Raw genomic sequence first — 26,075 nt, 5'->3', positions numbered from 1 at the left:
TTTATGGCTGGTGCGTCAATATTACAGATGGTGGAGCATGGTCGCTATGGTAACAATAAGCTGTGAAAATACACAAGAGGTCGCGGTAGCAGCATTTATGCAACTTTAAGCGATCAATAAAATGCCCTATCCACTTCCTGCTGTCAACACTGTGAAACCTTTTTTTTTTTTTTGGGATAAAAATCTTATCGGACACATGGAGCACTTCCTGGAATTTCTCAATCCCTCGGGCGTAAACGTCCACAGCCATTTGTATTTGTGGATTCTCACACCCGAGCGCACGAAAATGAAAGCGTCAAGGAGATTATGGCGAGAACAAAATAAATAATCACATATGTGATGTGCTGCTTGCCCCAGAGGTGTGAGTACATCGTGTGAAGGATAGAGTGAGGGATGGGGGGGGGGGGACTCGCACGACTTATATAACAGAAAAAAAAAAACCCAGACAGGAGGGTTAACACCTGTCACTTCCTGTTCAACTGACAATGCAGAATTACATGTGATGTGCGAGGCTGAACCAGCAAACAACCTTCTCCTATGTTTCACTCCTACTTGTGATCCGAGCATGCTCGGTTGGTCGTCAGGCGGCCGTGCTGCAGAATCAATCAGCAGTACCTCATTCCCAAACTTTGCTACACTTCTAAGATGCAACCATGAAAATGACAATTTGGTGGTGGTGGTGGTAAGGAGGGGGGGGGGGGGGGACTGTGAAGTTAGATTTTTGTGCTGATTAAAACATAAATTTGCATGTTGATTCCAAACTGCAGTCATTTTTTTTTCTCGCGCATTTTTCATCACAGCTTATTCTCCAAATAATTCCATTGGTGAGCAATCGTAAGAAGACATGATTACGATTGGACTTAACTGTATTTCGAGAGCACTTTAAAACAACCACTGCTGTAGACAAAGTGCTGTCGATGGAGCAAAAAATAATACAACTACAAGCAATAAAAGAATACATTAATAATCAAGATAGTCGAAAGCACAAAAACGGTAAAACTAAAAATCAAGTCTCATGTTGAGTCAAAAGCCAAAGAATAAAAATGAGTTTGAAGAAGAGTTTGAAAGATGGGCAGCGAGGGGACTTGCCGAACGTTCAGTGGGAGGTCATTCCAAAGAGAGGGACCGGCAATGGAAAAGGCTCGATTCCCTCTAAGCCTCCGCTTAGTTCTCGGTACCAAAAATAGTGTCTGATCCACAGATGGAGGAGCTCAGAGAGGTAAAGTGGAGCGAGGCCATTTCAAGATTTGAAAACAAATAACAGGATCTTGAAAAGAACTCTAAAATGAAGAAAATGAAGGAATGCCAGAGACGGAGTTATGCGCTCCCTCTTACGAGTTCCAGCCAAGAGGCCAGCAGCAGCAGCAGCAGCATTCTGGCCCAACTGGAGATGCTTCATGGAGGATTGGCAGACTCTAAAGTAAAGTGCACTACAGCGATCCAGTGACGAAGGCACGAATGACTGTTTCAGCGTGCTCTTGAGAAAGGGAGAGGCTTTACTTTCGCCAGCTGCCTACGATGAAATAAGCTGAATTTTACAACGGTACCAATTTGCCGGTCCAATTTCAAATCACACTCCTCCGCAGCGACAGTGCCAACTTGTTTGTGCAGTCACAATTGTGGCAGAGTGGTGTGATGAGAGGTGTGTGCAGCTCCCAATAGGTCAGTAATATCAATATCTCCAAGAGAGAACGCGATCTTTGTCGGAATTAAGAGGATTGTTTTGTGTTTTTTGTTATTGTAAAGTGTCCTTGGGTGTCTTGGTTGCTTATAAATAAAATGTATTATTATTATTATTATTATTATTATTAGTGCTTGTAGGCGGCCCGGTAGTCCATTGGTTAGCACGTCGGCTTCACAGTGCAGAGGTACCGGGTTCGATTCCAGCTCCGGCCTCCCTGTGTGGAGTTTGCATGTTCTCTCCGGGCCTGCGTGGGTTTTCTCCGGGTGCTCCGGTTTCCTCCCACATTCCAAAAACATGCATGGCAGGCTGATTGGACGCTCTAAATTGTCCCTAGGTGTGAGTGTGGGCGTGGATGGTTGTTCGTCTCTGTGTGCCCTGCGATTGGCTGGCAACTGATTCAGGGTGTCCCCGCCTACTGCCCGAAGACGGCTGGGATAGGCTCCAGCACCCCCCGCGACCCTAGTGAGGATCAAGCGGTTCGGAAAATGGATGGATGGATATTAGTGCTTGCTTCTCTCTTCACCTTGTATCACGGGCATACCTTTGTTTGTTATATTTTGTTTGATGCTTTTTTGAGGGGGTTAACAAAGCCTGCGACTGTTCCATCGTTCCATTTACACACCGACAAATTCATTTCAAATTGTCTTTTCTAAGGACAGCTTTGTTTCAAATTTGCATTCAAATCCATTCTAAATGTTATTGTTAAGAATGTAGTGAAGATCAATACGTTTTGGCAGAGTATCAAGGGAATCAATCGAGTCTCCTGGCGGCCCGGCCTTGCGTGAATTTTTACGCCCGCTCCTGGATGGGCCACTCCGGGCTTGACACAAGCACTCTGATGACGGACGAGCATCCCTGTGCCAGCTCAATAGAGGCCAAAGGAAAGCGAGAGTGGCAGGAAAGAGGACAAAGGTAGAGGAAGAAGAAATTCTCTTGTTGTGGCATGCTACAATCAGCTGTGCACACCCGTGCTCATATTTCGATCGCGGCGGGAAAGGGATCCATCTTTGAGGTAACACAGCCTGTCCAGACTACAAGTGGACTGCAGTCCGTTGGCGTCACTGACAGCCGAGAAGGACTTATGTGACTTGTCATTGGACAAAAACAAGCAGACTAATAATACGCTGACTCTAGATCCGGGCAACCATGGCAACCCAGAGGCTAAAAGGCACGGTATGTTTTTCGGCCCACGGTTTATAACTGATGCCGGGGACGTTCCTTCCGAAGGGGTCCTTTGTGTTTTGTCACCTTCAGTCAAGACTTTCTACAGATAATCCGTGGGCAACTTTGGAGCACGTTTGTTGATGACTGAGAGTACAAAGAGAGATGCGCTGTCTCGCCTTCACTCTCTCCAACACGCATTTTCTTCAACATTAGGCGTTATGAAGAAGGGATGCCGCACGTTAGCGTATGAAATTCAACACGTAGCTTAGCTTTAGAAGACTGGCAAGGGTGATCTCACCGTACTGATGTCAACGCCATCCTGTTTCATCCATGGGGCAATATTGTCAACAAATTCATATCATATTGGTTGGAGGGGGGGGGGGGGATAACGGCTTGCTAACACCTTGATTCTGACCAAGCTTCTAGCATGCACCGTCAAAGAGTGTCTCCAATTGCTATTCAAACCTCCTTAGTGAGGTTAGCATGCTAACGGAACATTCTTACGTTTGCTGTCTCTCTTGTCGATCAAATAGAAAAACGATCACACGTGCTAAAGCCTTTTTTTTTAATCGGCGTGAAAATACCGCCAAGAAGTTGACGCCCCCGCGCTACTCTGACTATGCGGATGGTTACTTTTCTTCCCGAGCCGCTCCGGGTGGAAGCCTCGGGAGGTTGGCTTGCTCTGGCTGCAAGTCACTGGTGCTTTTAAAAAGAGAAGTGCAGCATAATTAAGAGAACCTTAACACCCGGCGCCGGCTGGAAGGAGTCATTTAGGGAATGGCTCGGGAGGAACGGCGGCAAATGAAACGTAATTGCGGTGGGAGCAGAGGAGGCGGGCTTGCCGCATTGGAGGCGCTCGCGTGTGGAAGACTGAGCGGCAGGAGGGAGCGAGGGGATAAACGAGCCGCTGACGTTTGACGGAGGACGCGCTCCTGTAAAACAGGGAGGGAGGCGAATGAATGACTAACGGGGGAAGATAAAAAAAAACGGCACCTAACCGATATTTACGCACGCCATTTTTTTCTCATACCAATCAGAAGAAAAAGTTGTGCTCCAAACACAAGCGATAACTCACATGAGCCACGCTCGCAACGTCTCCAGTTGACGTTCCCCATTAGAGTCTGGACTAAATATTATTTATTACCCGGCATAAAAATTGGCCTTGATGCTCCCATCAGGGGTCAAAGAGACAATCCGAGCCGGTGCATTTAATGTGACTGCCGTCTCTCCCTCTAATTGTCATTAGCGCTGCTTTTTGAATGACCTTTAAGCGTAACATATGAAAGCGATGAAGGCAGATGAACACGACTAATTGCTGGGCATGGAACGAGGTGTTAATAAGTCTGGACTCCTGCCAGGGCTGCACAAGAGGAATACATAAATGCCGCAAAAAGTACCCCCCCCCCCCCCCCCCCGCAGTAATTTCCACAGATTCAATCTATCTGCACCCTATTGCCTCATAGGTGTCTAAAAAAAAAGCACTCATTAACAATATGAAGGCTTGTTCTTACTACGTGCAGCTCCAGGTAGTCGCCCAATCCCTTGGCGCTTTCCACCCTGACCAAGATGGCCTCCTTCAGCTGCGTGCTGAAGCCCACCGCCAGCCGGTCTGCCCGTGTGCTCGGCCGGTCGTTGGGCGGCCACGTGTATGTGATGAGGGCTCCACCTCGGCCGAAGATGTACGTTGTCCCAGCTGAAACACACGGAGCACAAACCAGGGACATTTACAATCGAGCGAGCACACACAAAATTTGGTAATATGGCAAATCCCCCCCCTGAAATCGAATCATGATTGATGCTGACCTGTAATTGAGAAATTGGTTTTGTTAACTCATGAATCATAGCACTCAATTCCACATATTAATTAAATTGCAGGGGGAAAAAAACATTTGACAGCTCGGATAGGAAGTGCTTCAGAATCTCCAAGGTCACTAAGGCCTACCGGCTAAATCGTGCGGCAGACTTTTTCCGTTTTCTCCTTTGATTTTTCTCGATGGCCATTGACGGCACCGTGAGAAGAGCAACCGTAAGTCAACACACAGGGATCCAGTGGCCTTGGATTTCGCAGACCACCTCACGCTCGTCTAGTCAAGATCAAAAATCAAGACCGGGAGGTTCAACCTCAAAACGCATGAGCCGGTCACCTTCAGGAGTCACAAAAGCGCGGGTAGCGTTCAACATTCTCCGGCAGCACCGAGCTGCGGATCTTCAACACCGATGTTAAGACTGTCCTGCCGTATGGCCGTGAAATGTCAAAAGTCTACCAAGGGTCACTCAAGCAAGATGCAGATCCAGCAATTGGATAGGGCACACCCTTGGGGAGGAATCAAACATCGCCCTTCCACTCGTCTTGGATTACAACCTGCAAGGGGAAGAGGAAAGCCTCCACGCTGAAAGAACCGTAAGCAAGTGGGGAAGCAAAGTCCCTTCCAAGGGGAGCGAGACCTTCTCCACTTTTCAGTATGTCCGGTCGGAGCAACGGCAAGTGGTACGATATGAAGAATCAGCGTGCATTTCCACTCATTAACCTTGAAAATAAATGGCGTAAAGATGATTTGTTTTGGGGTTTTGGAAGAAAAATGCTCCACAATCATTTGTCAAAGACTCTTGAGACTTCATCTCCAGTCGCAACCTGGGCTCAATTTACTCTCCGTATAAAACTCATCTTTCAGTTAAGATGTGTCACTTCACCATACACTTTCCTATTGAGAGAGGCATTTCAAGGCATCTGTGGCGCCGTAGGACGTTTCAGAAAGAGCACAAAAAAAAAACAAAAAACAAAAAACATGAATAGGCGATGGTGTGAATGAATATGCAAGGGATTGCAGTACAATTTCCGATCTGCAAAGAAATTCCATCGCAAGTTTGCTCTTTGAATCGGTAACCCGGCCACGCGGCCGCTGCGAGGCCGGCGTTGTCGTCGAGCTGCGTTCAAGCAGTGCCGCGCAGACATACTTTGTGCCGTTGACGGCGAAACCGGCGCGTCTTAAAGTTGGCAGCACATATTTTCTTCAATCTCACCGTGAAAGGAACTGCACACATCCTGAGCCTTAACGAGCTCGGTCCACAGATTTCACACACATTCAAAAGCGACTCAACAGTGGAGTCGCGGCACCGCCGTGACGACATCTGGTCAAACCTCGGTTTTCGGCCATAATCCGTTCCAAAAGGCTGTTCGAAAACCGATTTGTTCAAAATTCGAAACCGTGTTTCCCATTGCACGCGGAAGGGTCACTTCCTCGTCTACAGCCGAGAGGAGTCGAGTGGCGTATTCAGGTTTGCTTAGTTTGGTCGCGAATCGATTTTCGGTCGTAATTCGAGGCGTAAAAATCTCGAATTTTCTGTTCGAAAACCGATTTGGTCGAGAACAGAGACGTTCGAAAACCGAGGTATGGCCGTACTTGCTTTTGGTATTGACAACATGACAATGAAGACTTGACATGCAATTGAGCCTTAAAATGCCACCCCATTTCCTTCTGAAACTGAAAGAGAAAGTTGACCGTTTCAGCTACCGCTGATACAAATAAAAATTGTTGCTGCGCTCTAATGAATATCACGGGAGTTGTTGGGGATGCTGGGAAAATAAGCTCCGAAACTGAACCGCATCAAGGAAACACGCATCCTTGACATCTCCTCGGTGGGCTGCAATCAGAGCGCGACGGAGCTGGCTGGGATCGCCGCAGGGCCAGTAGACCCAGTAGACCATCAAACAACGGACCCGCCGACATACACGGCTACCTGACACTTTTCCCCATCCAACGTTTGTCTGATAGCAATTGAAAAGGCGCTGATACACTGCCCCTGCCCCCTCTCCGGAGCGCTCCTCTTCTTTCTCCTCGCCGTCCTCCTCCAATCCCGTCGTGGCTCAGCCCTTTGCTGGCCTCTTGTTATTCTCCGGCGGCTGTATTATTTCAGTGCTGACTAATTATCGCAGCATGACAGTGGGGGCTTCCAAGCAGGGAGAAGGTGGGGGGGGGGAGAGGAGGTGCCAAAGGAGGGCAGTCATGCAGGAGAGGATGATGAAAGGCAACAAGGTGCGAAAACAGCCAGCAAGTGGGGACGTGACGGTGCGGGAGCAAACAGCAGGGGGACGTGCGCGGAGGGGGGGGGGGGATAAAACAAAAATGACAAACATTGCAGACGGAAGAGGAGGACAAAAAAAAAGGGTCCGAAAAAGAATGATCGACTGAAGCGGCATTATGAATGTAGAAATGATGAAGAGCACATCATCCTGTATGTCATCCGACAACAACTTTCTTGGCATATATTACTCCGCCCACTTTTTTTTGGTTTTTAACCTTTCACATTTCTCATTGGAGTTAAATTTGTTGTTGTGCATCATGAGTTAATGCTTCAATTCAAATCATTGCGCCGCTCCATCGATTGTACCCGTCTTGGCGACTGTGATGGTGGGGGCAGTTAAATACAGTTATGCAGACAAATGCGCCACTCAATAAGCTATCAGTCTTTTTTTTTCCCGACTGGAGAAAGTAGCCATGCCTGCGAGTACTGGAAAATGTCGGCCAACAACAGTCAAATATCCGAAGGGTAATCACACCACAACTAGCGATGCTAATGGCGATGCTAATGGTTTACGCATCTATGTTGTTTCCGATTAACATGTTAGCATTAAGCTAGCCGGGGCATTCGTAAATTGTTGGGTTGTTTTCAATGCATATTTTCTGAAGCTACGTTTTACAATTTTTCTCGGACCGACTGCTACATTTTGCCCAATTTCGAGTCGCCATCCACACAAACGTGTCACTGGGCTGAAAGCAAGTCTTGCGCATATGCCACTTGTAACGTGCTGAGCACCGACAGGGAAGTCAATTTTGTCAATTAACACCCTGCATGCGCGACATCTGCCATATGTCCTGTGCCTGTCACAGTCACTGTTTTGTGCGTGTGTGCGAGTGTGTGTGTCTTCCTCTTCAGCGTTATCACTTTTGCTAGGAGGGAAACAGGAATTGGCATCCCGTTGCCTCCCTGCGTCCAACCACCTGCTTTGTTCGGATGCTTTTTGCCCCCTGCGACGTTATGATCATATGTGTGTGTATGTGTGTTTGCTTCTTAATGAAGCATGGCATCCCCGATGAGTAGTGTCTGACGGGAGCATCCATGTGTCACTTGTTCTCTGCCGGTAAAACACCTGCTGCTCGGCTTCTGACAACACCCACCTTACGCTTGGAGGCGGAGACAAAGATAAAGATCTTCATTCCACCAAAGAAATTCCCTGCGGTGCCGTCGCTCGAGTATTTCAGAACAGACTAGCTATGCATGATGGCTGGTCAACAAACAAACGAGCCTTATTTGCGATTCCTCCAACTGATAAGAGGAGGAGTTTCTGCGCGGTAATCAATGAGCAATCAACCATAATTAATTCTCCAGTGAGGATGAGGGTTGGTCTCGAAATAGATGGAACTGCCATCTTTTGGCAAGAACACATGTACGTAAACAAGACAGCGCATGCTCAAGCAACCAAGGGGAATTGCACATTGTGTGCCTAAAACAACCAGAAAGTTTAGCCTTTAGTATGGTAGCTTAATGCTAATGCTAACACATGATGGGAACCATATACATAATCCTTTAAGTATCTGATTTTTGAACATACGGGCAGTGACCAATGTTCCCTCTTAGCTTACTTCACTAATCGCCTCATTTCCACCCCAGTTTAATCTACAAACAGGACACCACACCATTCCCGCTTCCCTTGCAGTTTCAGTTGTGCGACCGAGGGTGGATACAGTTGTGCGACTTTAGTTTGAAGCATCCATTCTCACACTCACACACACACACATACACACACAGACACACACACACCGTGGTCCAAGGAATGCTCAGGGAGTTTGTGTGAAGGCTCAGACGGATGGGAAGTTCGAGAAAATTTTGGCAGTGACATATGTATACAGGGCGGCCCGGTAATCCAGTGGTTAGCACGTCAACTTCACAGTGCAGAGGTACCGGGTTCTATTCCAGCTCCGGCCTCCCTGTGTGGAGTTTGCATGTTCTCCCCGGGCCTGCGTGGGTTTTCTCCGGGTACTCCGGTTTCCTCCCACATTCCAAAAACATGCATGGCAGGCTGATTGAACGCTCTAAATTGTCCCTAGGTGTGAATGTGAGCGTGGATGGTTGTTTGTCTCTGTGTGCCCTGCGATTGGCTGGCAACCGATTCAGGGTGTCCCCCGCCTACTGCCCGAAGACAGCTGGGATAGGCTCCAGCACCCCCCCGCGACCCTAGTGAGGATCAAGCGGTTCGGATAATGGATGGGTGGATGGATGGACATATGTATACATTCAATACAAGAGTAATCACAGGCATATATTGTTTATCCTCTCCTGGGGGCTGAGATGAGCCGGTTGTCTAAGCTGTACAGACGTCTATTTGCAGTACTTCCGTCATACAATAGTGTGTGCTAATTTTCTCATTAAAACTGAGAGCAGATATGTACTGTAGATATATATTAAGTAACATGAAGGACAGCAATCTGCCTTTCTTCCATAAAGACTTGACGGAACGCAATTTCAAAATGAGCTTGTGCTGCAGCGGCTTGGAAATAAAGCAAGTATAGATCCGTCTGACCTTTAGTCTAACCGTGCTGGCCTTTTGCGAGAATAATGATGGAGATTTCACACCCACCACGACTCCAACTGGCTCCACCGGCCAAAAACGGTCGAAATATTCATTGCTCCAGTTCAATTAGCTCCAGCGCCATCGACCAGACAAATCAATGTTTCCTGCTGTGCCGGAGACTGCGAGATTCATTTTTCGATGATGATTTCCCCCTCACAGATTTGGGGAAACTAAATGAATGCATATCAGTAGCGGTTATGACGAGCTCACAATCACGACGGCGATGAAGTCCAACGCAAATGCAACACGGAAACGCCATTTTTTTCCTTGCCAGACTCAATAAAAACATCACACTTGGCTACTTCTGTTTTCATCCCCAGGATGTGCACTCATTTGCACGATCTTTCAACACGCATGTCGACGACAGAGTATTAGCGCTAACATGCTACCGCTAATGCACGCATGCTGAAGAGGAGGCTCCGAGACCGCGAGTTACTCGCCATTACAGGCAACAGACTCACGCACACTTCCAATTAATTGTTCATTTTTTTTAATAGCATGCCAATCCAACGGCCAAGACTGACAACACTTGCAGAAATATTTCAGCAGTAAGACGGCGTGATTTCTTCTTCTGGTTCCGCATCGCCGTGCCGACCAATGGCCCTCATCCTGACAAATGCTGTAAACTTGGCAAAAACCGTACGAAAGATGGCAAACATCCCTTCACTCTCACGGACCTTGGGCACCAACGCCCGAATTAAGAGCGCATTAACCGACACCTTGCACAATGACTTTGTCCGAGGCTAATCTTTGGCGAGTCAGAAGCGAAGCCCCAGAGACTGCTCTGCTTTGATGAAATGAACAGATTGTGCCTCAGAGCATTTGGCAGAATAAGAGTTTCCAGCACAGATGAAGGGGAAACGGAGAACAGAAAAATGGAACAAAAAAAAAAGTGCGGTATCGGATTGGTTGGGGGATCTCTGCAAAGCCTCTTTCAGAGAGTGAGAACTTGGTTGTCAGTCCCCAGGACTGTGGTTTTCCACATCAAAAAGCCGATGCGGATCAAGAGGGGAGATGAAAGACCAACATGTCTGTTGCCAATGCGCAAAGTGAATACCTAAGACGGCGTAGGCGATGTGTGCGCAGTGTCAGATCAGCCCGGTTGGGATTCATCTTGCGCCGGTGGAAAGCCAACATACGCGTTTCCTCGGGTTTGACGGACTTGTAGCAGCGAAGTAAAAAGACCGCAGTTCGTATGGTCGTGGCGACTAGTGCGAAAAGTCCCAGTGAATAAAATCCAGTTGATTGTACTCCTCTTATCTCTCCTTGCTCATTGTGCGGAGCCCAAGGGATTCCTGGATGCTGGTCTGGGTGGCCTGCCGCCGTGCTGATATCTGATACAAAGGGGCCACGGAGAGAAGCCTGAGTCCAAATAAATAAATAACTATCTGGCTGAGAGCTCTTCGTTGAAAAACAAATCAAGCTTGAACCAATGCTGTGGGAGAGACAAAACACCCAAACACGAGGACAGAGACAGCGAGAGAGTGAGAGCGCCTTCTCCATAGCCAAAACCTTTTCGCGAAAGGCTAGCCAGCGCGTGTCCGCTATGCTAGCCTCTTCCTCTCATTTTCTCAGCTCCGTTAACCTTCGCCCACCCCCCACCCACCCCCATCCCGGGCCCATCTTTGTCTCTACGGCTGTTACACAATCGACTATTATGTGCGAGGTTCTGAGCGAGGGTTCTGCCGCCAGTGCACGAGCGCTGAAAACGGGCCCTAATGAGCGCCGGCGTGCGCTCAAATGGGAAGACAGCAAGGTGGTTGTTCTGATGCGACGCTGGCATGTGCCATCAATTAAGGGGAGAAGAAAGTGGACTTTTAACTCGTTAAATGCTAAGAATGACTGACGTCGTCCAGGTTGAGCGCTTTGGTTAGATTTTTTTTTTTGTTTTCATTGGGAGGGGTTGTGATGGGCCTCATCCGCTCACCTTTTAAATTTTAATTGCCGCAGCAACAGCCAGCAGACTTTTAGTTGGACAATTCAAAGCATACATTTGAACCGGAAACATAGATATGAGAATTTCTTACGATAATTAGTACGCGTGTGCCAAAATGAAAAAAAAAATGACGACAACTCGATTGTCGCATCAAGAGCCACTAATGGTTGACCAAAAGTCGTTCTTTCATGTTGAATAAGCTGACTTTACAGACTGAAACCATTCTTCAGCTGCAAAACTATGAGCATCAAAGTCACAGTTTGTTAGTTTTTTTCCCCAGATTTTGGGCAAAGGGGCAGAATTTCATAAAACTTATCTATGTTCTACTGCTGATTGCAAGAGAAGAGGAAAATGGGAGAATCAACTAAAGCATTTTTTTTCATTTGGTAGTTTCGATGTTAAAATCAGTGCAAATGTTTGGCATTGAGTGAGTTGAAGGGCATTTAGCACACGTCTCCCACCTGGCAGACTGGTGGGACCGAGTCCAACCGCCAAGATTCCTCCTTTAACGATCAGAGCCGTAAAAAAAAAGCCGCGACAATTTACACTTCTTAAATGTCACGACAGCTCAAGTTCCGTACGGGAACAACGTTTGATCAGTACTGAGAAAGAGCCAGTCGCACTTCTCGCGTCTGATGACATAATCCGAACGCTCATTCGAGTACAAAAGAACTCGAAAGAACGACACGTGCGTTCCGCGAGGATGATAAGATGGGCGACGTCGGCGAGCGCTAGCTCAGCTTGCCGTTCGGAGGTAAGCAAAGCGCATTCAAATCGTGCGTGCATTGTCAACGGTCGCGAGCAGATCAGCGTACAATCGGCGCTTCCCCAACGCACACAAACATGGCAGCCGTTCGAGCGTTGCTGCTTCGACGGCAAAAACCAAAGTACAGAGCTTATTCGTGGCTATCTTGAACACAGACAAGACAACAATTTTACCGTTAGCGCTACCAAAAACGTTTCGGTTTTCGACACCCGGCGCACAAAACCAAAACAAATAAGATCAAGCGCTGTGCCCCCCTTTTTTTCCTACCCCATCACTTGCAGTCAACAGATTTAGAAAAGTTTCACAGATGTCAAGAAGCATTAGCTTCTCGCGTGAGGCGATGAAGATGAAGGGGAAGACCAGCTAATCCCCCCCCCCCCCCCCCCCCCACACGACGCGCTTTGGGAGCTCCCGCACTGTGCATGAGCGCCGACAAGATGCATGAAAGCAACAAGAGCAGTGAAAACAGGTGAAAAGAGAAATTTCACATGCTTCCAGTGCTAAAGTGGAATTATTATTTTTTTTGTTGGTTGGCAATTACTGCAAAGTTCAAGAAAAGCACACTGTGAAATGTAGCGTGAAAGTGAAGTACTGCTGCTTTGAGGAATTGAACAAAAGTCGCGTCCAGGCTGGAAGACAGAGGCGGCGGCCAAACGAGAGATATTTGTCATTCCGTGTTGCGCATGGCACGGGACAAACGACTTGACAGCAGGCGCCAAGTCGCCATGTTGGGAGCAGCTTGACATTTTGCTCCCTATTTCCTCTCGGCTGTTCCTGACAAGATGGAGAACGTGGGAAAGACTTTGGGTATCCGAGTTGGGACGGAGAGCTGGGAAAAGGGAAATGACGCCCTCCTTCTCGTCCAAAAAGGCTCGGCAGGGAGGTCGTGGTCCAGTGCAGTCTCGTTGAATGAGTTCACTAACATTGAAGGATTTTTTTTTTCTCCTTTTAAATGTTGGCTAAAAAAAGTTAGAAATGTCAACTGCGGAGAAATAATGCAAAGCATTGTCAACACTGACTGCCGTACATGAAAATAAATGTGACATTTAGTTTGACATTTGTCTGAGGAAGCAATTTCCTCTTGTGGGTTCGAAGCACGGCGCTTAAAATAAGGAAAAGCGAGAAATGAAGAGGATGGGGACAAAACTTCCCTTTCATCACTGATTTTCCAGCATTTTGTGGAATTATCAAACAATTGAAGGGGCGACATAAAAGTGGTGTCACGATGATCGACTGGTGAGCACGTCTGCCTCACAGTGCAGAGTTGCAGGGTTCGATTCCGGGCGCCCGGCCTGCCTATGTGGAGTTTGTATGTTCTCCTCGTGCCTGCGTGGGTTTTCTCCGGGTACTCTGGTTTCCTCCCACATTGCAAAAACACGCGTGGCAGGCTGATCGGATGCTCTACATTTGTCACATACAAAGTCCGATCCGCCTGTCAATCTCCCGCTCCATCCCGCCCTCCCTCGTGGTGGGCCACCTCCAAGTGTTTATTTATACGTGCGTGCGCTGTGTGTGAAGTAAAGAGCAGACGTTGACTCATCACCGTCTGTCTTATTATCCACAACAATTACGAATAATCAACGTGTCACGGCCAGCCACTATTCTGGCTCGCATGGCATTCCAACGACACCATTTAAGGCTTTTCCCAAAAATGCAAAGAGCGACTTTTGACACACAGTACATAGTGTGATGCTCTATTATGACGGCAAAGCGAAAACACAGCAGCTTACAAAGAAGCCAAAAGGCGACAACATCGCCTTAATCTCATTAGTTGCTCCCGCCGTGGTTCATTTAACCAGCAACCATGGCCTAACATGATAAAATTCTGAAATGTCCCCGCAGCTTCCTGCTGATTTCGGCCTCGGTGCGTCGTTTGAGATGTAAACAATACACTTAAGAGGCCGACAACATCGGGTATGCCCGCTCGATCCGACACGAGACGGTAACACTCACGTTTTGATTGCCGCAACCTCATAGTGACGCGCCAACAGCACTTGTAATGCAATTCTTCCTTGAGGCAAAGCAATGACAAAGATTGGCCTTAATAAGAAGCGCAAAGTCTTGGCTCTCCAAAAACAACGAAAAAGGGCGAGTGGGGGTGCAAAAAGTACTTCAAAAAACAACACCAAAAAAACCAACAAATTGGGGTGAAATGGGTGATGCAATTGAGTCCGCGCTGCAGGAGAAAATCTCATGCTTGATGATTACTGTCTCGATGGAAAATATTACAGTGAATATACTTTCTCAGAGCAGTGCGACTGCGATGACAGCCATTTTGTGCCGCAAATCCAAGATGGCCTAGTGAAGACAAGGGAGCAAAAAGGGAGCCACGAACAATGACTGTGCCTGAACACGTCACGCCACTCAATTTATGGCCCGCCCCCTCCCTTTTTAATTTCAAATGTTTGCCCCCTAACTTGTATATTATTGTCATATTATGCCAAAAAAAATTAATAATAATAATCATGCGTGATATGCATTCGGTATGGTGTCCCTGGCTCCCCGCGCGTCCATAAATCATGGCCTCCTGACTCCTTTACGCTCAGCCGGATGTCGCCGTTGACAGCGCTTGTCATTTCCTGACGTTTCTCTAGCTTGCTCTACCACCGGACCGACTGGAGGGCTAATCATCAGGCATGGAAACTTTCAGTCGCAATTACATCTGGTTTGAGCACTTTGACGATTTGTCGAAAGAAATGCAAATGAGCACTTTCTTGCTGCTGTAAATAAAACATCCCCAAGTCTGGCTGAGTTGCTGTTTGCTGACTGCTTAAGTGCACATGAAAGGATTTGGAAGAGGTTATGAAGTCGTTTAAAAGGAAAAAAAAAATAGTGATGCATCCATGTCTGGTCCGAAGGCTCGCTCGGCTGCATCGTGCTATCGAAAGTTTCAGCATGAGGACAACCCTTCAGGAAAGTTAATTAAAAAAAAAAAAAAGAATAATAATCTGCCGGCCGCATTACATCTTTCTCCTCCGCTCGCCACCGGCGAAGAGTGAAAAGGCAGAGCGCTAATTTGAAGCTATTGGAGGGTAAGCGGATTGCACAGAGTGAGGCTCGCGGCTTAGTGCAGATTTCAGGCCAGGATGTTGAACGCGGGAGAGATAGCGGGGGGGGGGGGGGGGTAAGCGCCACCGAAACTGCCCGCTCGGGCCCTTGCGGCAACAGAGCTTCCTTTGCACTCATCTGTCCGTCTTTACGCTCTTTAACTCGACCCCCCCCCCCCCCCACAGCCCACATCGGCATGCCCTGGACCGCAACGAAAATTACTAGGAAATCAGGAAAAACCTTTGCGTTCAAGGAAGGAGGAGTACAGAAGAGAAGACGATGTGAGTTGCTACCCGCCTCTACACAATGTACAAACATTCCGGCGGTGATAAGCACGGCGCTCATTTTTCATACTTAGCCATGACCTCGCTATCTTGAGAGCACATAATAGCCGGCCGGCGTCCTTTACACAAAGTCAATCATGCGAGACAAAGCAGGGGTTCAAAAGTGTTTGGGAGCAGCGCACAAGACATTGCGGAACAGCGACGTTAGCAACTCGCTGCCAGAAGAGTCCACCGATTATGATCGAAAGTAGAAAGTGATGCGGGGTTGCCATGACAACAGCAGTTATTCTTTTTAGGCTTAACCAGTATACAGTTGCTATATAAGCCCTGAAAATCTCGGAGACAAAGACGCGGCACTATCACCATTGTCATATACTGGACTGAAAAAAAGCAAGTTTAGAAAATAATGAGATGCACGGCTGGCCTTTCCAATGACTGCACATCCACCCCTGAAATCCTTAATCCACCTGACCTCAGAACTGTTGACGAGAACAAGAGGGACCACCTCGAGATTGTAACGTGGTGTGGTACAGCCATCTCTCGTTTATCATGGGGCTTTGATTCCACACATTCAACGGTCTAGTAACTATTACGGTGAAATCCTTTGAAAAGTCGGTCTCACCTGTTGAGTGATGTAGATGTGAACATATGAGGATCTACTGTCAAATCCTGTGCATGATATTCATCCATGTATAATACACACCCCTGTAATCAACCTTAAAAAGGCATTTGTTTTCTCTGTACCCCGTGCTGGTATCCGTTATTATCATCTGATCGCATTTGTGCAAGGGCGTGTTTTTAACGCTCCCATAAGACAATAGCGACTTTGCCAGCAAAAACAGCACATTGGAGTAAGCCTGGTTTGTTACAGTGAACGGTGATCCGTCGGAACGGCAACTATGTCAGGCCGTCGGCATCAAACTGCGCAGAGTCATTTACTTCTTATAAACTGCCTTTGAAAAGTAATCCGACAGGTGTCGCCGGTGCTGCTAGCCACTTGCGCTAAACACTGGCAACAGGCGCCGTACAATACGGTGTCAGCATACTTAACCATGTTTTCTCGCGCCTTGAATCGTTATTTGAATGTTATTCCAGGACGCCGTTGTGTCGTTAAGGGCGGTAGGAAATAGCATTGCCCCAAAGTCTGGAAAACGAGTCACGTCAGCCGCTACGACGCGAGTCGTGACACGCTGCCGGGAACAACTTCAAAATAGGATGTCCACATATTATTTTGTTGGGTAAGGTTTATTTTCTGTACATTTTCTGATCTGCTTCTCCTCACGAGGGCCGCGGGCGTGCTGGGGGCTATCCCAGCTGTCTTTGGGCAGTACGCTGGGTACACCCTGAACTGGTTGCCAGCCAACCGCAGGGCACAAATAGACGAACTACCTTTCGAGCTCACACTCACACCCTAGGGACAATTCCAGTGTTCCATTAACCTGCCAAGCGTGTCTTACATGTAGTACCCGGAGAAAACCCACGCAGGCACGGGGAGAACATGCAAACTCCACACAGGAACGCCGGAGCCAGAATCGAAACCTGCAGTGTGAGGCAGACATGCTAACCAGTCGACCACCATGCCGCCTACTAAAAAACGTGGACATTTTTTGTGTCGTATTAACACCCGTGTATTTCACTACCCGCCAATTTCAGATCATATTTTTTGGAGGGGAAAAAGCGTATTATACACGGGATTTTACAGATGCCTACGGCTTTCGCCATTGCGGTGTTCAGCGACGGTGTCAGTTGAGGCTACTGGCCGCTGTGCCAAGAATGTGCTTTTGATTCCGGTTTTGAAGGAATTCGAAGAGCACCAGCAGCTGTTTGCATCCTCCCTCTTTTGAAAACCGCCAGGTGCGCATTACAATTCATTCTAACTAGCAGAGGGGTGTGGCATTCAACCAGCTAACAAGGTTTACTTTCCAGTTGAGTAGCTGTACTGTGTAAAAAAAAACAAAAAAAAATGCACGTGGAACGGAGATGAACATCAGATTCAAAGCCATAATGACTCGTTTGTTTTCGGTACACTACCGCTGGCATATAAACGGGTAAACAACACATACAACAAGCTGGTTGAAGATGTTTTCGTTTGGTCGTATTGGAGGTATTGGAGTATTTTTACGAGTTCGAAAACATTTAGCCTTTTTGCATTTCAGAGACAACGTAGAATGCAACACTCCGAAATCCCTCCACAATGTGATGACCTAGTTTGGGAGTGCTGGGGTGCTTTCTTCATGTTCAAATATTTGCAGCGCAACGCGCCCAAGAGGATGTGATAGCGGGACGACATCAACGTTTCAGACATTTGCAATTAATATTTTTGCTCTTTCAGCCGGGAGATGAAAAGAATATGTTTTTGAACAACGGTGGTCATCAGCGAGGCCAGCAAAGACTCGCTCGAGGTACTGTTGTCAAATACAAATGCCCATTGCAGCTCTTTTGCAGAATCCTTTTTTTTTTTGCTTGCGTAATGTTTTTCCTCTCAATTATCACCGCTTCTCATTTTTTAGGTCAGTGATGGAGGACACTCGGAAGAAGGGAATAAAAAAAAAAACGAAGGGTGGGGGTTTATTGGTGTTTGTAACTGCTGATTGCCCCCCCCCCCCACACACACAAAATATGGCAGGTTCTGCCCATCGCTTTTGTTTATTAGAGGCCAGCGTCAGGATTCTCGCATCAAATGTGACCGTGCTGCGTTATAAAAAGGCTACGGCATCAAATTTACGAGCTAATTCGAGCATGAGGGGAGGAATAGAGTCACTTTAAGCGGCGCTATTGTCTCTCCCCACCCCCCTCAACACTATGCTGCTCACTCACTGGCGATTGACATTTTGCATTTCTTAGCCTGCGCGTGCCCTCCATCACCATGCCCTCGCTTTCTGCCCCCCCCCCCCCCCCCCCCCCGCCCCCACATGTCAGATGGAGCCCCCCGGGGAATAATAACGTTGTTTGTATTCCAAAGACATAATCATAACCATAAAACCATGGCTATGGGGCTTTAAAAAAAATGCCGCTGGCCTCTGAGGGCACTGGAAACACAATCAAATGCTAAATGAGAAGAGCAAATGCACATATAATTTAGAGTCCTTGCCAAGCTCGGAGCGGTCTATCAGGACCTCTGATGAGAGCCACTTATCGCCAAATAGCCACAATTAGTCTCGCTCGGGTTGCCCTCTTGCTTAACTTTGAAGTCAACAGAAGGACATTGTACTTTCGACCATCTTTTCTCCGGGTAAAATCGATGACTCGTCAACAAGTCCAAACGGATCCCGGCTCGACTTTGAGCACTTTAACAACAAACTCAGCTGTCAAAAAGTCTCGACTGAGAGCTGTTCATCATATATTGTTCCTCTTCTGTAGCTAAACAAGCTAATATTTGATTCTCCCCATGTCATACGGTCAAATTAAACATAATCCGATGGTCAGGTTGTATTAGAATTAGATGAGTTGAAATCAAAGCAGACTACCCACCCGTTCCTGCCGACTGCTGTCAGGCTATTGAATTGATGGTCCTGAAAACCTGGACTCACCCCCACTCACCCATTTTCAATATGCTTATATTTATATATTATATTTATTTACATACTTTTGTCTTCTACTTTCTCCCTTTCATAATTTTGCTGCTGTAAATTGGGAATTTCCCCATTGGGAGACAAAGGTTTTCTTATCTTATCTTATCTGACCCGAGGGTGGGCATCTACTGCCAACCACAAAATTCACAAGGACTGCTCCAGGAGTTTGTTTTTTTTTCCCTCTCAGAGCTAAATGGCTGGAGGGGAGGGCTGGACTAATGCATTCTATGGGAGGGGTGGTCAACACATTTCTAAATCAAATACAGTAAAAGGCTGGAGGGGCTTAACTGGGGCAAAACGCATTCCTGACGGGGCTAAGGTTCTGTGTTTTGATGACACTTCCACAAACTTACTTCAAAGTATTGGTGCTTGAATTGCTCTGTTGGCCCTTTCTTCCATCAGCGAAATTGGCTCTAGCTGGAACTCTATTTATTCTTGTGTTGATTCATGTGCACTGTCCCAATGAAACAAACAAACAAATAAAAGAAAATAAAAAAGCCCCGGTGTTACCATTGAGTGCCATTTTTAAAAAAAAAGATAAAGTACAGTAATTTCTTTGGGGGTGTCTGGTATGGATGAACTGCATGCCGATTCATTTCAACAATGAAAGGTGATTTGATACAAGTGCGGTCATGGTTAGAGTTAAGCTTTGATCGCAAGGCAGGGCTGTGTTCGGTGTGGTATGATCAGCGGGGGAAGGAAGGAAACAGATTTGAGTTTTGGTGAGTTTCAGCACCACATTGCATCCCTCGACAGTGACGATCACAATTAAAAAGAGCAGCAAACGCCAGTGTAACTGCCGTGATGTATTCCTTCATCCCCCGCATTTGATCTCCACGCGATCCTCTGCATTTAGCCGTCGGAAACACGTTGGAGGGACATGCAGGTTTTTTCTTTTTTTTGTATTTTTGTAATTATGAAACACGCCACTGATGGAATATGACAAGCACGCCCTGCTTTTTAATTTAGCGGGCACCGAGGGATGACAAGATAATTAATTGTGCTGTAACCGCACACAGCGCCTACTCTTTGGAGACCAGGATGGACCAGGCTCGTGCTAAAGAGGCGTCGCTTCAATTTTGACGCATGAGCCGTCGAAAATATTAGTTTTAGAATCATTTCGCTTGATTTAACGAACGGAGCTAAAGTTTTGGTGCTCTTACGACTGACTGCAGCCGTCCAACTTTCCCCCAAATTGAGGGATTTAATTTTTGCTGCCGCTTGCTACACCTGAGGCTGTTGGACATGCATCGTGCTGCCCCCCCCCCCCCCCCCCCACTCGTTCTCCGCTGCCTCCCCTCACTCTGCAAGCGCACCTTAATCGCAGATAATCTCACCTCTTCTCTCAATCACCGTGATCCGCTCCGTTTTCGGAGTCGTGAGACGGGCCGACGCGAGCGCAACCCCCCCCCCCCCCCCCCCCCCCCCCGGCGCCCACCGCTCCGCGATGCCTCCCTGTCACTCTTTGCATTCCAATTTTCTTCTCCCCCGCTTCCCGCGCGCTATCGCTCGGCGAGCATCTCCAGAGTGAGGTTTGAGTGGCCACTTCCTCTCTTAATTCGTCTCTCCAATCCGCTCGTGCGCAAGAGCTGCAATCCAGGCGGACGTATTGTATTTAGGCGCCGCGATAATAAGCCGCGAGCGGAAGGAGACGTTGGCGAGCGACGTCAGTCATATGAAAATATCAAACGGGGCGCGTCAGCCTCCAATGAGGCGAGCGCACAATGAAAGCAAATAAATATAGATGGCCGCATCTGCTTTACATCAAAGGCCAACTCGCCAAGACGACGGTCATTACGGCACAATCCCCCCCCCCTCCCATCCCCGGGCATCAACCCTTCTTCCGTCTGAAGTCTGTATTCTGCTCATATTTAGTCATGCTGTATAACCTTCCCATGCCCACAGCGTAGCTTGGCGTCCTTGTAACCATCATCTCCTAGAATTGGAATACTCTTGTATTATTCCTCTCTTCTTAGTTAGGTTTCATGGTTAAAGTGTTATTCCTCTCTGTTAGTTGTGTTTGTTCAGACACTTGAAAGAAACAATGTAGAATGCTGTTGAAGGTATTTCCTGCTCACTGTTTTTACAATCACCTTTAGTGCCCCTCGACCCCCACCACTTTTAGGGCCCCCCTCCACAGGACATGTTTAACATCAAAAGAGGAACTGTTATCTCAAGTATCTGTGTTCCTGCCATCACACCAAATGCTGGGTAGTGGTGGTCTGGTCTCACCTCACCGCTCCCAACTTCTTCCAGCCACACCGGGCTTCCTGATTCAAATCTGGACCCCTCAGGAGCCCGAATCGATTCGTAAACTGCAGAAAAATAAAGTAAACCCTTCGAAGGAACTGTTCATCGCCTCCAGCCTTTATTTGGTTTACCAACATTCTCCTCGTCCGAAATTCAACGAACACGCGGGGAAGAGGAGGCCACTCTTCCCCTAACACGTCCCATCACTTTCATCCCCAGGCCAGCCACCTCCCCAAAGCGGTTAAGCAAAGGCGCCGCTGCGATCACTTGCGAAAAAGGGAACTGCAGCTTAAAGCTCCGACGGGTGCAAAATAATTAAGGCGTGCGCGGCAGATAATGAGTTTCAGGCATCAGTGGCTGCGCAGTATTCCCCTGTCTTATCACCTGCTGCTGTCACTCACTAATGAAGTTGCCTTTTCTAATTACTGCTTCACATTAGAACTTTTTTTTTTAATTGTTAATTGGGACTGCTGCTTAACTATAAAACATATCCATACACACACGATTGATCATTAAAAATAATGATTGCTTTGATCGAGAAGGAAAGTTGTCGACAAGGCCATCCTCGTGATGACATGACAATTGCACTTTTTTGCAGAGGGGGGGGTGGGGGGTTCGATTGAGTAATAGTACATTACTTAGGGTTGATGAAAATGTTTCGATAAAATATTGTTGTTCAAAACACAAACTTATATTGACCGTGGCAAACATTTCACCCAAATAGAAAGTGTACATTCGAAAACCCACAAAGAAGTACGCAGGCTAGAGCGAAAGAGATGCTTTTTATCTCGATTCTCTCTGTATCTGTTGCTGTGCCGTTTGAGTTCCAATACTCAATTATTTCACGGTTCATCCCAGGGCTGCCCAACCTTTTTGGACCCGAGATCGACTTTTCAAGCAACCGACCCCCCCGCGATTGCATACACACACAAATATACACACACGCACCCACCCATGCCACGACGAGCAACGGCCATAACGGCCCCGAACGTGAACGAAACAGAAAAATGAAGTAGATACAAGAGTTTGTGAACATCTACAGTGTTTTGCGTTGTGTTCGCATTAAGCTAGCATGAGCAGACAATTGCGAGATAGAGCTACGCGTTTGCTTAAACATACATGTCATTCTCTTTAGTTTGTCTTTTTTTTCTGTAAACTTTGTGAGTGACAAATAAACAGCTTGAGGCAAGATCATGACACATTCATCTGCGAGAGGTGACTTCAAAACCCAGATACGTCTCGCACAACTCTAATTGCCCCACGGGGATAAATAAAGTTTTCTGAATCTGAATCTGAATACAGAGCGAGTGAATTTACAGTTGGGACTTCAATTGGGAATTTGGGAATTTATCTTGAGTCAAGTTTGCTCACACTTCCTCGTTGTCCGAAGCCACAATGCCCAGAGAGCAGGAGAGGAACTGAACACTTCAGAATCTTTGAAGCAGAATACACAACAGCCACGGGGACAGGCGAAGAAACGTGCTAAGGCAGAACTTGGTGGTCGTTGGGGGTGAGGGGTGGGGGTTGCGCAAACAGCCGCAGGCACAGGAAAAGGCGATGTGACACAAGTCGAGGTTGGATGCTGAAGGCAAAGCGGATTCACGCGGTCGTGATGTTGCGAGCGTGACGTTGAGGAGGTCATCAACTAAGCCTACAACAGAATTGTGACAGGTAGGCACGGCTGAGCGCGGCTGACAGACGGTGCCAATCGTTTGCTTCCCGATGTCGCGGCATTGGCGCATTTTGACGAGTCCGAGTACAGACGTACAACATGAGTATCTGTTCCCTCCTGTGCAGAGCACGCCCAGCGTTTTCACACTTTTCTAACGACTACGCATTTTGTCCCTGACACGGCAGCAAAACGGAACTGGCGTCGCGTCACCTCCAATTATGCGGCCTTGAGGACATGTACGGTACGAAACTCCCAGTTGACTATCAATTTCTTTCACACTACTTCATCATCCTCGTGTCTACAGTGAGTGCTCAGTTTAAAAAAAAAAATACAAATAAAAAACTGACAGCGACGGCACACACAATTTACATTCCACGGAGAAAGAATTTTCAAACAAAAAATGATGGTTAAATCTCGAGTTGATATCAGATTATGATAATTACAGCAGCCAGCCTCCAGATAACACCATCAGAGGATGAGATTTACTAAATGCCACATGAGATTAGCCGGTGTGCGCTCTCTGCTCCTTTAACTAACATCGAGGCAACCGCACGCATCTTTGGGGGCAGGCAGCTTTGCCGTTTTCTGCATTATTAAAACAATCCAGTCTTAGAAGATATTCTCCAGCTAAAGTTATAAATGGAACAAAGCCATGGATATATGTTTCTTCGAGGTGCCAATTACTGCCCGAGTCGTGTTTCTCAACACTAGCCTGTTAGCGACTTCCCACGGCGCAGGATATCCTTTTCTTATCATTTTCGGAGCGGCGAGCCGTCTCCTTGCCCTGCCACTCCGGCTATCAATAACCAACGAATGATCATTGATAGTTTTGATCGTATCGGTCAGCGGAAGGTCCAAACTGAATGCCGCCCTCCCAAAACAAATCAGCCGCATGCGCCGGATGCTAATACCAAAGCTAGCCAGGTGCGCTTGTCGGAGCCCGCCGGGACCAGCCCAATGCTTTGCCATTCGTACACTTTGTGTGTCGTAGCAAAGCGCGCCGAGTGACCTGATGTGTAAACAGGCGTGGAAAAGGTTTTGCCTCCTCCTTGGAGGGTTTCATCCATGGCCCAGTGGCTGCCCATAAATTACAGTTTGGATTAGAATACAAACACTCCCCCTTATGGCCTTTAAGCCCCCTCAGGACACATTGAAATTTTTAAGCTTGCGTAGGTTTTACCATGCCCGCCTCCAATAATACAATGCATGTTGAGTATGTGTTAAATACAGAAATAGCACCCGTAACTGACACTACACCTTTTAAAACGCCATATGGTCATGAAAATGTAAGTCAATAACAAGTGTCGAGAAAGGTGCAAAGCGTGTGGGAGGGTTCGTAACGGCTTGTCGGTTTCTGATAATGACTCGGTCTGGGTGCTACCACTGCGGGAAGAGACAAAAGCAAATAACTTGGACGAAAGAGAAAGGCCAGAGTGCGAAAGCGACACTTTGGCAAGTCCAAGCATATTCATCCGAGAGACCAAAGGCCATGTGTTGTGTTTTTTCCAGCAACGGTGCCTCAGGGAGCCTCCCAGCAGCGGGCATGGAAGCCCAAGTGAAAGGCTCGTCTCTGGTCCTTACGACCCAAAGACAACTGAACTGTTGTACTCGATCGCGTTGCGCTGTTGTGGTGTGTTGTACCTCACAGAAGCACACGGCGCTGTCAGTTTAAAACATCCATGCATGTGCTTTAAAACGATCGTCGGGATTGTGGAATTAAAGGCTACGCCATTCCAACGGAGGAAGAGACTTCATATTGTACGAACCCTCGGGCAAAGAAAAGGGTTACGGGGGTGGTTGAGTGAATAATTCATCCAGTGGCCATATTTGGATTGGATGGCAGCACTTTGGCGTCCAATTTAAATGACCTCGATCAGTGGCTGACACGGCCAAGGGTTAGGCTGCTTGACAACAACAGATATTTTAAATCAAATCCATCCATTTTCTGATCTGCTTTATCCTCACAAGAGTCACGGGGCATGCTGGAGCCTAACCCAGCTGTCTTCGGGCAGTTGGTGGCGGACACCCTGAACCGGTTGCCAGCCAATCGCAGGGCACACAGAAAAGAACAACCATCCGCGATCACACGCACACCGAGGGACAACTTGGAGTGTTCAATCAGCCTGCCGTGCATGTTTTGGGAATGTGTGAGGAAACCGGAGTACCCGGACAAAACCCATGCAGGCACGGGGAGAACATGCAAACTCCACACAGGAAGGCCGGAGCTGGGATCGAACCCGGTACCTACACACCGTGAGGTCAATGCGCTAACCACTCGCTCACCGGGCCGCTTGAAATAAAATAAATAATAATAATAATAATAATAGTGGAAGGTTTGATGCGAGGCATCCTCCTCCCCCCACTCACACTCAATTTAGCGGTAGTTACTCTTGGTCAGAGAGCAACAATAATAATCGGGGGTGTCATCCTCGGATGAAATTCCAGCCGTCGGAATGCGCATAGAGTCACAATATAACAGTTTATGTGGCCTATTGTAGCCATTGGCAAGCAATTTTCAATTTGTATTATTATTATTATTTTTTTGTGTGGAGCCGGCATCCATTAGAGAGCCTTCACCTCCCGTTAGCGAGCCGATGACCCCGCCTAGCCCACCCGGGGAGAGGGAGTTAGCGCAAAATGACCTCTGGCACACTCAATTATGGAATCATAATCCAGGGAGCGGCGGGCACGCGTGACGAACTCCTAATTGGTGGGGTTTTTTATGTATGAGGTTGACTTAAAGATGGGGCGATGGCGCTGTGGGGGGAATCAAGGCCCTTCGCCAGGCCTGTCACTCAGGCGCAATTGCTTAGGACTGAATTCATTTCCATTTTTAAACAGACCGGGTCATCGCCGCGCATTCCCTCAAACTCCCGCTTCGGAAATTTGACTAACAGTCACTCTCTGGCATCCGCATTAACTTGGACGCACGCAAGTCACCGCGACAACCGCGCCTGACCTCAAACATCATGATGGAGGGGAAAAGCCAGTCTAAATATGTTTTTCGAGAAACGGGGAAGGAGCAGCTTTGGAAAGGTCAAGCCGTGCCATTTTATCTTCTGATGAGC

General features: G+C 47.5%; 1 protein-coding gene across 7 annotated transcripts in view; it reads right to left on the bottom strand.

Moving 5' to 3' along the window:
• The window catches only part of nrxn2b (neurexin 2b), a 282,388-nt gene that overhangs the window by 45,270 nt on the left and 211,043 nt on the right, over positions 1-26,075 (bottom strand). For all 7 annotated transcript variants that reach the window (XM_086105123.1, XM_086105122.1, XM_086105124.1 and 4 more), the window contains one exon: positions 4,360-4,541. In XM_086105123.1, coding sequence (XP_085961249.1) covers positions 4,360-4,541 — 182 coding nt within the window. The remainder of the gene's footprint in view (positions 1-4,359; positions 4,542-26,075) is intronic.

Source organism: Hippocampus guttulatus, chromosome 2 (genome assembly GCF_054856545.1).
Source record: "Hippocampus guttulatus isolate MCC_2025c chromosome 2, RoL_Hgut_1.0, whole genome shotgun sequence".
Classification (NCBI taxonomy): domain Eukaryota; kingdom Metazoa; phylum Chordata; class Actinopteri; order Syngnathiformes; family Syngnathidae; genus Hippocampus; species Hippocampus guttulatus.
Note: the sequence above shows the minus strand (reverse complement) of the source record. Positions and strands in the feature narration are given on the sequence as shown.